This window comes from Apiospora marii, assembly GCF_038362585.1.
Source record: "Apiospora marii strain CBS 49790 chromosome Unknown utg000007l_segment0_segment0, whole genome shotgun sequence".
NCBI classification, from domain to species: Eukaryota; Fungi; Ascomycota; class Sordariomycetes; order Amphisphaeriales; family Apiosporaceae; genus Apiospora; species Apiospora marii.
The window spans coordinates 2,286,648-2,299,850 of record NW_027117379.1 but is presented as its reverse complement, the minus strand read 5'-3'; the positions used below and the strand labels follow the sequence as shown (position 1 = coordinate 2,299,850).

The following is a 13,203-nucleotide window of genomic DNA, read 5'->3' as shown; positions in this document are numbered from 1 at the left end:
GTCGGCGACCAAGGTTGAGGGTAATACGTCGCCAAGCCACACCATTGCCCGCAGACCCGGACGCGAGGGCGGGCTGACGCGACGAGCCTCGAGGGGGTTTGTAAGGTGAGCACGGCTCTCCTAGCTGTAGTCGGTGGTCACCAGGTATATGCGCCCAGAGTGTAGCGTCAGAAGTAGAGACCTGCTTCGACCTCTCGCACATGGCTGGCCTCAGTAGTGGCGGACCCTTTATGATGGACTTTGAGATGGGTGTCTCCAGCTAATTACGCACTTTTCAGGCCGCTTTTTGGCGGCGATACGAACGACGTCGTGTAGAGGAGATACGATGCTAAATACTTGTCAGTGCTACCATGATACCCAATGTGCAGGAGTCCATTTATGCTCAACCGTAACTGTACCAGCAACCCCGATCTCCGTACACCTGCACCCAAAAACCTAAAGCTCGTACCCCGAAAGCCTAAGTCGTCGTACCCTGTACCCCGAACTCCGAGCCCCTGAACCCCTTTTGGATCGTATAAAGTTATCTCGGTAAAACCTTCGACGTTGGAGGTTCGTTAATGGACTGTATGCTTTTTGCGAGTCTTTAGATTCTACCAAGAAAACCTGGCAATTAGTCTCATACCGGAAAATACCGGTTGATCCCTCAGGTGGCCGTGGGTTTTGGTTCAGCCGTAGATTTTAAAGGCATGTACCTCGGCATGTTGAACCTGTCAACGTCGCTCAGACTGCCACTCGAGCAGCCCTTCTACGTCGGCATCATGGGCTTCGCCTACGGAAGCGCCCGCATCCCGTTCCACGTCGACTGGGCCAAGTTCGCCCCGATGCTCTGCGCAGGCTCAACCAGCTTCAGCTCGCTCCGGTACAAGGGCGTCGCCCCAGGCTAAACAGTCACGGTGCAAGACCTGCCCAGCCTGGGCCACCTAGCGATCCAGTACGCCGCCAAGTTGGGGTACCGCGTCGTGGCCATCACGCGAGACGGGACGAAAGAGACATTTGCGCGGCCGCTCGGGGCGCACAAGAACATTGACTGCTCGCAGGGCGGCGCCAAGCTGGCCGTCGCCAATGCGCCCACGGTCGCGACCGTGGCGCCGCTGCTCAAGGGCCTCGGTGTCCTCGGTAAGCTGCTCATATTGAGCGTGCCCGGTGACGTGCCTGTTCAGCATCGCCTCCATGCTGCAAAACAGGCTCTCGGTCCAGGTCTGGTCGTGCGGGCACGCCACCGACTCCGAGGACACGATTGCGTTTACCGACATGCAGAAGATCGACTGCATGATCGAGAAGTTCCCGTTGGATAAGGCGAACGAGGTTATCAGTAGATTGGATCCAAAAGACCCGGTTCTGGCGTACGAGAGTGCTAATCATTTGGTACAGCCGCAGTTCTCAAGGGGGATGTGCAATTCGCGGCGATTATCATTATGTAGTTAACGAAAGATCGAAAACGGTGGCTAAGATGAAATAGTTTAATGTCAACAACATCTATCGCCTATATGCTTACACATCTCTCTCGATGTCTTGGCAGTATCCCGAGCCAGTTTGCCACACTTGTCAGCCGCAGCCTCTGTCTTTCTCAGCTCTAAAATATATGCAAGTACTTACCTAAGCCCCTGAAATGATAAGCTTTTCCCCCGCACTTTGGGCAGAAGTAATGCCACTCAGCCGCACATGGCCATCACACCGCTTTTTATCTCTAAAAGAATAAACTTCTTTTATAAACCGCGACTGAAAGCCTATAGAAGAAGGTCGTCACTGTTTTCAAAGTCAAGCTTGGACTGCAAGAGTAGTAATGGATGCACTCTGTTCGCGTTGCGCCAAGATTGACTGGGCAGACCTCATCCGCCAAGCAAACTCCGAAGACCCATCCCGCCCCAGGCCGCTACGATGGATTGGCAATCGCTATGAAAGGGACGATGAAGAGCAACAAAACTGCCTCGCCGCTTTCCCAGTCGACACGCTGGCGTCTGCTTGCGCAGTATGCAGCCTGTTGAGCACACTGTTTGTCGAGCAGCACAGACAGGGACATCGGGTCGAACGTATTGAGTTCACGACTCATAACGACAGATTGATCGGGGGCGCAGAGACTTTGACACCCCATTTCTATGGAACCCAGTATATGCCAGGGAACCAGCCACGCAAGGGGCCGTGGGAGCCTGGCTATGTCCTAGGTCTAGCCTGTCAAAACCCTTGCAACGTGAGCGCTGGGATACGTGCATTCAGAAAGGTCAATACCCGAAAAGCCAACCTGGCCCTTATACGAAACTGGATAACTGACTGTCGTGAACGGCATGGAGATTCCTGTAATGCTGCGGTACCCGGGCTGATCACATCCCTACGCGTTATTGATGTTCACACGGGGCTGATCGAGACAGCCAAGCTTGGATGCAAGTACGTCGCTCTGAGCTATGTTTGGGGTAAAGCGACCTCGGTCGAAAAAGGATCCGCTAGTGGCCAGGGAAAGGGACTATTAGGAACAGCACCACCAACTATCCAAGACGCGGCCTGGTTGACACGAGAGCTGGGTTACCAATATCTATGGATAGACCGGTACTGCATCCCTCAGGATGATCCTCGAGCAAAACACGACCAGATACAGAGAATGGATCTGGTGTATAAGCAAGCCCAGCTGACAATTATCGCCGCGGCTGGCGACGGGCCCGAGTTCGGACTCCCAGGGATAGGCGACAGACCGCGTCAGATTCAAGCTTGTGCGCAACTCGATAACGACCTGTACCTGGTGGAGGGTGACTTGATATGTGAATCTATCCGGGACTCGCGGTGGATAAGAAGGGCATGGACTTACCAAGAGTCGATTTGTTCCCAAAAGTGCATCGTGTTCACGGAGAAGGAGATGATGTTCCAATGCAAAAGCGTGTTCTGCCGAGAGACGGTGTATAACTCGGAACAAATGGACGTCTTTACTGTCGCCGGCGATAACAACCCTCCCGAAATGTGGGATCACATCATCGAATACTCTGGGAGACAACTGACGTATAAGAGCGATTCTCTGAATGGTATTCTTGGGGTTTTTCGCTTGTACAGAATGAGCCAAACACCAGTTTATCACTTTTGGGGGATCCCTTTCTCAGCCTCCAATGACCACAGCTCCGCCGAAGAGCAATTCGTCGCCAGCTTGTGTTGGCTATCCTCACCCGACACGTCCATACACGGTTACGCCGAACAGTGTCGCCGCGCAGAATTTCCCAGTTGGTCTTGGACTGGGTGGAAACACGCGGCGGCGCCATATTTTGCGGAGGGCAGGGAGCCATTGAAGATAAGGGGCTCCGTTTCGGTGCCATGCAGCAATGATTCTTCGGCCTTGCAGTTTGAAGAATTCTACAAACAACGCATAAGAACGGACTACTTGGTCAATAGCACGAGATTTCTGATTGTCGAGTGTTGGACTGTGGAACTTGGTGTGAAGATCCCTCGTCGGAGTGCCCGGGATGCAACAAGAGGTCGTAGGCGTACTAAACTCTTGGTGTGGCCTGAAGATAAGTATGGGCAAGAAGAGAGCAGAATAGTTGTCAATACTTTGGACGTTGAGGATCTAGATGCCGACATGGATCTGGATACGGACTCGAGCGGGATGCAAGAACCCCGCTGGCTCGCACTCGTTTTTGAAGATATCGAGGCCTTCAGGTCGGCGGGCGAGCTGCATGAAGGAATAGCAATTGTGGTACGAAACTACGGAGACTACTATGAGCGGTTTGGCAACATCAAACTCGAAAATCTCAGACTTCGCTGGATCTCCAGACCTACACAAGAGCAAATTACGAAGAATAGCTCGCCGCTTGATCAAAGCAACTCGCCCTCTGATCCTGATAGTGATTCAGAGCCGGAAACCGATGAGGACGATCTTGAATTAACCTTGGAGGACTGGCTTCCGAGGGAGTTCATATGGCGAAAGATCAAACTAGGGTAGAAGTTATGGGGTTTGGCTCATTAGGAAAGTCATTCCTTTGGGTGTCCTAGGTGGATGCAGTATTGTCAAGCAACCAACCATTCCAACCTTATATTCAACCAACCAACCAACACCGCTATATTAATTAATTAATATCGATTTATTAAAAAGTATTATAAATTAATTAAAAAACTTAAATAATTAATAATTAATTAATATAGTTAATATAATTAGGTTAAAATTAGAATATCTTTAATTTTATAATATTTTTATAATATTAAAAGCCGGTTTAACGAAATATCGTTATTCCGGAGCTTTTATCGATAATTTTATCGATAACTTTATATTATAAATTATTTTAACCTTTTTAAACTTAATTTTAAAACTTTAAATTTTATCCTTTAAACTATTCTTTAAATTATTATTCCTTGAACTATTTTAAGCTTATTATTACTATATTATATTATTATATATTATTATTTATTACTATTTATAATAATTAAATTTAATTTCGTCGACTTTATCGATATTATATTTAAAAATAAAGCTTTTATATAAATTATAATATTAAAAATTATTACGAAATACGAATTAATTAACTTTTAATTAATTAACGCCCTTTTAATTAACCGTTTTACTAACTAACCATCGCCGAATCGGCTGCAAAGGTGGTACCAACCAACCAGCGGTACGCTGGTTGGTTGGTTGGTTGTTTGACAACACTGGGTGGATAAGCCCGTAGATCACCACACATCTCCGTTTCTTTTTCTTTCGTCGATTCATACAGAGCCTCCCCGGCAAATAATGGACTGACAAGAAGAAACTTACTTTCAAGGCCCCCATGGGGCAGGATAGCCTTGCACGTAAGATGTAAACATCCCCCGGAGAGCCGGTTAAGTCAACCAACCAGGTAAAGTTTCATGCGTGGTGCTTTTCGGTAAATTTCTGCTATATGCTAAGATACATCAATAGTGCTACCCTGATGCGACGTTCTTTCTATTCGAACCTTTTCATTAGTCCGATTCGGCAGGCTTGTGCTATATTGCTTCCTAATCGAGCTTTGCTGACTGATCAAAACGAAGAAGGCAATCGAAGTTTTAGGCTGATCTGATGTAAGGCTTCCTTTTACCCAAAGGTACACAATATTCGCCGGTGTTTGGGGGCCGCTGACAATGGACGGGCTTTGGACATCATGCGGGATTGCCTTGCCGATTATGTCAGACCTCGAGGGTTGGATTCAGATCACGGTGCGCTCACAGCCTCGCTATCGCCGGCGAGGCTAGTAGCGATTGAAGATGAAGGATTCACTCAGAGAATCACGCGGTTTCCCAACCCTGGAATTATGGTTCTGGGATGGGGATATATCAGATACGTTAAACATGTCTCTAGTGTTATATAATGGGCATACATTCCCGCCGAGAAGCAACAAGATTCAACAGCCAAAATCAACGTGACCATCATTCTCTCATCGCTTCCTTGCAATAACATTGTACCCCCTCTTCCACCTTCTCTTGATTTGTTGGCCCATATCCAAATGCTTTTCTTGAATAAAGCCGTCCTCCTTGCGGGTGCTCTGCCCGTGGCAGTCCATGCCCTCAATCTCAACATCACCGCCATCACCACCAACGGAACCGGCTCCTCCATCTTCGAATGCTGGTCTCTAAGCGCACCTCTCGAAACCACCTCTCAGCCGGGCCTAGTCGGCGCGGCCAGCTCTTTCCTCGGCGACCTCGCCAACATGACCTACACGGTGACCCCCGCCGGCTTCGACAGCGGAGACCATAATGCCCCCTATAACCAGCGAGTCGCCCCCTCTCCCCCCTTGCCCTCATTGATGTTCTCGGGACTAATACAATCCTTTCTTTAGATGGGTCATCCCCGTCACGGGCTTCGCCATTGCCACACTCCCTGACGACCCGGCCGCGAGTCTGTACGCCTCGAAAGACATGCCCGGCGGCATCATGTTTGCCGCCGATATCGCCGACCTGAGCCATGCTGGCCACGGCTCACTGTTCCCGGGGTACACACCGACCATCCTCTTGCAAATTCCCACCTTGGGCAACAAGATCCCGGAACATACCGTGCTGCATGCGGGGGTATGTACATCCAACGATACGGTAGGCTTTTCTACACTATGATGGCATACACAGACTGGTGTATTTGTGATCAAACGGCGTCTTAGGTAGACGGTTTCCGAGCTTTGGTACATGCATGGGCTTTCCTTTCTTTTTCTTCAAGTCTACTCATAGATGGTCCACGGCGACGTCCAACCAGAACTACTTATACAAAAGGATGTTTCAGACCTCTCTGTAGTTTCCTTCAAGTGTCGTCAATATCCTTCTTCGCCCTTCCTACGTGACATCTTAAGCATTCAATGGGCTTTCTCTCTGATCACTGCATCCTCCGCCTCTTCAAGGGAATAGTATATTCTTTTCAATGTACTGTACGATATGCCGCGACATGGCGACTTGTCATCTACTTGCCCCAAAGGAGGAGTACTTGGTTGTAACGGGGAGAGATGCCAGGGCTACGTGCTATGATGGTCGGAATTTAAGCCCAGGGTGGGGGTATAAACCAAAGCTGCAGCGACATCAGGTTCGCCTATTAGCGAACGTGGCATGCGCAGTACTAACATGAAGACAAGTCACCTCAACGAAGCCTGGCAATTGAAGATCGCAAGTTGTTATTTGCATAAGGATCATGGGGAAGGGTTGGAGAAGGGGGAGCATTTCAAAGTGTTGAAACCGGACCCCAAACCCGGCAGTCACATTCTGAACCGGCCTAAGAATGGGAAAAACTTGGGCAACGCAGGTGCCAATTATATCCGGGCGCAATCAAGTCACGGAATTCTACCAGTGACCGCACGCCCTATGCCGTGGATTGAGCTTGTCGGGAGTGTCAGCATTGGCGGTAGCACGCAAAAATCCTGGATGACATGGACGGAATCACCTGAAAATCGCCAGTAAACTTGGCTTGTTAGTCATATGTCGTGTGACTCACATTCCGTTCGCAATTATTTGCCTATTCAGTCGAGATTCAACTTACAGGATTTGGCAATTGAGGCGTTTGTTTGGATGTTGTCGGTTATGTTGGCGGTAGAAGATCTACTGAAAGTAGGACGGCGACGTTGTCACATAATTGGAGATCACTGGGATTTGTCGCGTTAAGTGCCCAGCCGCGCGCGTGGCGCGTAGTGATTGCTCGACGACCTTAACTTGGGTTAGTTGAACGCATGTATGGCACATGGTTTCTCAGTATCGAACATGGCAAGGCACCAAGAGAGATTGGACATTAGATCGTGAATCAAACAGATAAATGGCATATCACTTCGTCGCGCTGCAAACTGGTGCTGGGGCCGCTGGACACGATGTCGGACATGCTGGGGGGCAGGAATTTCTGGTTCATCGCGAAGAGGTTTGATGGATGCATCTCAGATAATTGACTTCATGTGTGCAAATGATCGCCGTGGTTGACTGCAGACTGTGCTGCGATGGTGGGCTGGCAAAGGATCGCTGGGCAATGTGGTCGGCGTGTGTAGTGCGATCTTGGGATGTCACCACCTCGTTGGACCTCCGGCAGCAGAAATCTCTGTTGACAAGGCGTCGTTGCGATGGGCGAAAACGGGCGTTTTCGAAGCAACGTCAATGATTCATTCGTGACCGAGATCTGGGATTGCCGTCTTGCTTGCTGGATTCGTAGATCATGTTGGACTGTTAGAGCAAGCGTCAACATCCCCAGCAGAAATCGATGTCAAAGACATCAATGACAGCAATCGCGATGATCACAGTAAACATTCAGTATCGCACCTCAGATCGCATGCCAATTGATCAGGTCGCGTCGGCATCGTCAAGCAAAATCAGTCGGCTGTCCATCTGGATCCCTTGAACAAGTTGGATCGTGAACTGCCGGTCGCCATCGCGCTTCTTCTTCGCTCCGTTCCACGAAGGAACCAGAGAGATGAAAAAACAAAAGAATCTCCAAAGAGATGGTTGTGTTCCAAAAATTCCCTACCCGGCCGAAGCCAAGTAGGAGTGGTCTTAATTTAGTTTTCAACTAGCAAAAACGCAATCTCGGACGAATCCTCACTGATATGCGTAAAGCCCGTGCACCAGGATGGAGAAGAAAAGAAGAAGAGAAGTAAAAGAATGGGGGAGGGAGCTGAGGAATTTATACCCTCCCAGAAGCCCAGAGTGGGTCCCAGCTGATTTCGCAGATGGCTGATTGCCTAGCTGGAAGCCTTACCATTTTGGTGGGGCACCCAGGCTTCAGCGGCAGCTACCACCTAACAATTGAAGCTTCAGGTGCTTGAAAGTTGAACCCTGATTTCTGATTGGCCGAGAAATTCAACGATAGCTCCGATAACCAGGCAGCAGGCAATGCTAGGCATCAGGTTTGCAGCAGGTGGGCAAACAGTGAGTAACGCGCAGGAAAGAGCGGCTGTGTTCAGGCAGCCATTCACGCCTGGTGACTCAATCCCAAAGACGGGAAGTTTTCAGCTGCCAATTATGCCCAAAATCTAATGATCGCCTTGGCATCACAATGGCAACAAGCAATCGTCCAGTCATAACAGCATATTTTCCCAGCTCTTTCAGCGTACATGCCAAACCCGATCCCGTGTTGTTTCCTAGTGCTATCAGTGAATGTGCTGTCTGCTGCGTCATATTTCGCCTACTGTTGGGGAAGTTGGATGGGCGGCATGCGCCTCGACTCAGCCTAAACTCTTCGCAGGAGATCTGACTTGATCCATCTCCTTCAGCGTACCTTCCATTGCCATCTTCGTATTGGCGGAAATATCAAAATCATCATGCATTCACCCATTGCAGCGGTAACTGCTGCTGCCGCTACGCTATCTCCATTGGAGCGTGACAACCAACCTAACCCACCCCCGAGTACTTTCCAATGCCCCCCTCATTTTACCCCGCCATGCATCGTCAAGATGTGCAGTAGTGCTGTGATATGGTCGTATCCGCGCGAGTCGGTAATGGAGATGCCTTCCCCTTTGAATACCTAGACGCGAGTTACTGGTTGACTGCTAGAGGATTTGCTGGTGCCTTGATGGGCAATGTTGTTGCGGGACGGCTCAAGCAGTACGGCAACCTAAACACCACAATTTGGCCCGTCTCGCCAACCCTTTCCAATCCGGAATCCCAAACTCTCCATGGCCAGCCCACCCGGCGCCATGGATGGGCGGCAAGTTCAGCTTCAGCAGCTCGTCACATTGCCTGCATGCTCGCTAGTGCTCCTCTTCCGTCCCGAATGGGATTCAAGCAGGATTAGATCATAGATAGTTACATCCTTGGAGCTGCACAGCAACGATGGATGCATATAAGATGCTACGATGTAGCGCAACATGTAGCGAGACTCGGTTGCCGTGGCCATTCCCACACCCTCATATCACTTTGCCTCTCTCTGTCTGGCGATCACATTCAATCGCCCTCATCATGCGTTTTCAACTGATAGTCGCTGCGGCCGGCACTGCTGCGGCTACTTACCCAGCCAAGCCTTTAGCCGTAGAGAACGTCATTGCGTTTGGTGACAGTTACACGGACTCGGGTCGCCTGTCGGCCTACATAGCCAACAACGGTTCAGCGCCGCCGCCCGCCACGGACACCTCCACCAGCAATTTCACGGCGAGTGGTGGATATTCGTGGGGCCATTTTGCGACACAGCAGCTGGGCGCCAAATACTACGACTATGCCGGTATGACTTTTCTGACTGACGTGTCTCATGTGTTGTGCATGAATCTCACACCCCAGTCTCCTATTTCAATTGAAACATGATGTGCAATTTACTACATTACCTGATCGTGGATTCTAACAATGATATTTCTTCAATCAAGTGAGCGGTGCCTTCTGCTCCAACACCATATTTGAGCGCTTCCTGCCGCAGATCAACCGGACCTTCCCCTCGGTGCTGGAGGACGAGATCCCTTCCTTCATCGAGGACGTGGCCTACGTCAACGCCTCGACGGGTACCAACACCTTCTACCCCGACCGCGCCGCTGACAACACCGTCTACGCCCTCTGGATCGGCACCAACGACCTGGGCGGCGACGCCTTCCTGACCGACTCGCAGCACGCCGGGCTCACCATCACCGACTTCGTCGACTGCGTCTGGGCCGTCTTCGACGCCCTCTACGCCCAGGGCGGGCGCCGCTTCGTCCTCTTCAACCAGGCGCCCCTCGAGCGCTCCCCGCTGTACGCGGCGCCCCAGCACGGCGGCGCCGGCGACACGCACTACTGGCCCACCAAGACCGAGGCCTGCAACAACACCGAGACCGAGCAGAAGATCCTCGAGTACACCACCAACGTCAACACCATGCTCGACTACGGGGTGCCGTTCGAGCTGCTCGTCAACAAGACCCGCCGCTGGCCCGACGCTTCGTTCGCCGTGTTTAACGTGCACCAGCTGATGGTCGATATTTATGAGAACCCTGAGCAGTATCTCGATGCGCCTGCTAACTCTACCGGTTACTATTACCATTGCGCCCTCGACGGCTCAGATTGCACGAACTCCGAGAACCCGCTTTCATCATTCATGTGGTAAGTAGACGCACATAATTGATCACCAGAGCTGTGTGAGAAACGTCTACTAAGTAACATGACAGGTACGATGAACTTCACCCATCGGAGAAGACAGGCAAGTACATCTGCTCGTCATCATTCTATGCATTGGCATTCTTCAGCCATCCCTTCTAACGTCCTTGCAGATGAGATCATCGGAAACGAGTTCGCTAGAGTGGTCGGTGGAAATTCAAGCTATGCTACTTACTGGTGATTCTCCGGGCATCACTCAAAACGGTCAATAAGTCGCATGCGCAACGGTTGGATAATGTCTATTTATTACTATAATATCGGACCTATCTACAAAAAAAAATAAAAATAAAAATAGAGCAATAACCAAGTCGATACTGTTATAACTTGATACATACGAACATACACACATTTCTACAAAAGACGCAATACCGTTTACACGCCCGTGTGCTCTTGAACTCCGAAATCGTCAATAGAACATCAAATCATCTCCTTTTCATATGCTGCGATATCTCCATTCGAGCGTTGCAATTCTCAACCTACAGCCTGAGCCTTCCTGGCTTAGTTCATTCGACTAGGTATGGATTAGTGATACGAGCTCCTCCCGTTGAGATGGCAGCCACGTAATTACCTTGTATGTAAACACAAATGGCCACGTCTTCGAGAACTGCTTTCCAGAGCCCTCTCCTTTCCGTCATCATTCAAGTCGTTACCCACGACTCCGTGCGTCTAATGCTTACATCTCCAGTTTGGAAGTAGTCGCTCGACATAAACCCAGCCTCTCGCTTTCGAGTCTCAGCAAGTCTCAATCAAAGCTGGTGGCTGTTCATCCCTTCGGGGGTAATGCTATTTCGACTGGACTCCGAGGCCTCTCTTGTGTCCACAGCGTGGAGTCGCCATTCACTGCCCTTTGTGGAGAAGTCCACCTTCAGCTTTTTTGCCAGGGTGCCTAGCTCTTTCGTCGTCGAGAGCCTGAGGCCGTCCTGTCTATGCTGATCCTCCAGGCCGTAAAATAGCAAAGGGAGGACAGACGACTTCCAAATCGTCTCCTCCACGTAACCAAACATCCCGCTGCTGGATAGCAGCACAGCGATAAACAGTATAAACGTCGCGAACAGCAATACGAGCGGGTAGATCAGCCACACCCAATTGAACTCCGTGCAGACGGTGGTCTCCATCATGGTGCCTGAAGCCACCAGGGTGTTGTTATGCCAGTCTTTCCCGTATGTTCGTATCTGGTTTGTGAAGCTTTTAAATCCCGTGTTTAAAAACGTATTGATACTGCTGATGGTTGCATTCCCACCATTGAAGATGTTACCCAGCCACCACGTGTTGTCGCAGGTCATAACGTCATATTTCGTACTGGGATAACAGACAGGACCGGAAGCGCCACCGAATATGATATCGGAAAGTCCATTGTCTTCCAATGCTTCCTTCCAGTGACTATTGAAGCCGTAAACACAACGCTGAGGGACTGTCATGTCGTCCACCACGACAAGCCCACCCTTGATGTTTGAGTGGTTGAAGCTGGTATTGGTGTAGTAGAGCTGGTTTTCAACTAAGCATGGATTCGAGAACCCATAGTTCCATAATGATTCGGACACTGGACTTGCAGACGGTCCTCCAGGCAGAAGAGGAATTGGGTCTTTCGCGGTTTCTTCCTGGAGGATGCCGTTCCTAACCGTACCAGCGTAGTACTGTATTGAAGGGTAAAAGAAACACACCGATGCAACGACAGAAAGGTATCCAGGGAGTGTCGTAACACCAGGTAGATTGAGCTCTGGGCAAGATGTTGTGTTGACTGGTGGCATGGCCACTGTTTTATTCCACATATCCACCTTCCAATATTCCTCCGTATGGAGGTAATCTTGGTACGCTGCGGGATCTTCGCAAGGATTCCTTGTCAGCGTGAGGAGTACAATTTGTTCGCTAGAGGAGCGCACTATCATTCTTTGTCTGTCTGTTATGTTGATACTTTTTAGTGCTGACTGCCTCAACTCAGCCGTTCGAAGGGGAGATGACGAAAGTATGGTGTTCCACCGCCCTCCGTTTTCAGAGTAGGCTCCAGAGAGGTCATAGGTGATGTTTATTCCGTATGACAAACTGTAGGTTGTGATTCCTTTCTCGTTTTGAAGGTACGGATCCCAGGATAGCATCCCGCTCTGTTTGATGAGGTGTGATATATCCATGCATTCACTACTAAATCCAAGGCTCGAGTAGGTAATGCCATCTGTAGCAGGGAAACTGCAGTTTCCAGACTTGCATTCAGGCGAAAGTGAATTCGGTGACCTAGCGCCAGCGAGCCCAGTAATGAGGGATGATCTTAAATCCATGTTGAGTCTGACTTGCTCCCATTTGAGTCGCTGTAGCCCGTCGTAACTGGGTATTGTCTGGGCAATGGGCACAGAGGCCTTACCTTCTAAGGTGGGCTTTTGACAGGAAACTGTCTGCAGAGCCTGTTGAGAGAATATACTTATAACCGTGGACAGAACTGTTATGCTGGCTCCGAATGTAGCCAGGTTGCTATCGACATCCATTGTCAGTTTTCAACATGTTGGAACGAGAGATCCCACAGGGTATCAAGGATACGTACGGACGGAAATAGGAAAGCAGGAATGACAGTGACCCCCAAGAGCCGCGGCTCGCCTCGGCGAACATCTCGATTCGATTCAGTGAATGTGGTCTCAATTGAAACCAGCGCCACTTCAGCTGGCCGATGACTAATGTCTCGTGAGGAGTAGGATCTTACAACAAAGGTAATGTATATTTGCT

General features: G+C 49.9%; 6 protein-coding genes across 6 annotated transcripts; 5 read left to right on the top strand and 1 right to left on the bottom strand.

Moving 5' to 3' along the window:
* Window positions 1-686: 686 nt before the first annotated feature.
* Window positions 687-1,421, top strand: PG985_011106 (alcohol dehydrogenase; the record flags this gene model as incomplete). Its single annotated transcript, XM_066830873.1, is given in 4 exon segments — window positions 687-869; window positions 933-1,116; window positions 1,136-1,312; window positions 1,372-1,421. 4 exon segments carry the CDS (start codon window positions 687-689, stop codon window positions 1,419-1,421), a joined length of 594 nt encoding a protein of 197 aa, XP_066681555.1.
* A 362-nt stretch (window positions 1,422-1,783) lies between these two features.
* PG985_011105 (HET-domain-containing protein) lies at window positions 1,784-3,919 on the top strand (the record flags this gene model as incomplete). Its single annotated transcript, XM_066830872.1, has 1 exon — window positions 1,784-3,919. One exon carries the CDS (start codon window positions 1,784-1,786, stop codon window positions 3,917-3,919), a length of 2,136 nt encoding a protein of 711 aa, XP_066681554.1.
* Window positions 3,920-5,432: 1,513 nt separating this feature from the next.
* Window positions 5,433-6,036, top strand: PG985_011104 (uncharacterized protein; the record flags this gene model as incomplete). Its single annotated transcript, XM_066830871.1, has 2 exons — window positions 5,433-5,698; window positions 5,766-6,036. The coding sequence occupies 2 exons, from the start codon at window positions 5,433-5,435 to the stop codon at window positions 6,034-6,036; spliced, it is 537 nt and encodes a 178-aa protein (XP_066681553.1).
* A 2,818-nt stretch (window positions 6,037-8,854) lies between these two features.
* On the top strand, window positions 8,855-9,175 carry PG985_011103 (uncharacterized protein; the record flags this gene model as incomplete). Its single annotated transcript, XM_066830870.1, has 1 exon — window positions 8,855-9,175. One exon carries the CDS (start codon window positions 8,855-8,857, stop codon window positions 9,173-9,175), a length of 321 nt encoding a protein of 106 aa, XP_066681552.1.
* Window positions 9,176-9,339: 164 nt separating this feature from the next.
* PG985_011102 (family 16 carbohydrate esterase) lies at window positions 9,340-10,675 on the top strand (the record flags this gene model as incomplete). Its single annotated transcript, XM_066830869.1, has 3 exons — window positions 9,340-9,598; window positions 9,738-10,440; window positions 10,495-10,675. The coding sequence occupies 3 exons, from the start codon at window positions 9,340-9,342 to the stop codon at window positions 10,673-10,675; spliced, it is 1,143 nt and encodes a 380-aa protein (XP_066681551.1).
* Window positions 10,676-11,240: 565 nt separating this feature from the next.
* On the bottom strand, window positions 11,241-12,968 carry PG985_011101 (uncharacterized protein; the record flags this gene model as incomplete). The annotated part of the gene is made up of 1 exon (XM_066830868.1): window positions 11,241-12,968. The coding sequence occupies one exon, from the start codon at window positions 12,966-12,968 to the stop codon at window positions 11,241-11,243; it is 1,728 nt and encodes a 575-aa protein (XP_066681550.1).
* Window positions 12,969-13,203: the final 235 nt, after the last annotated feature.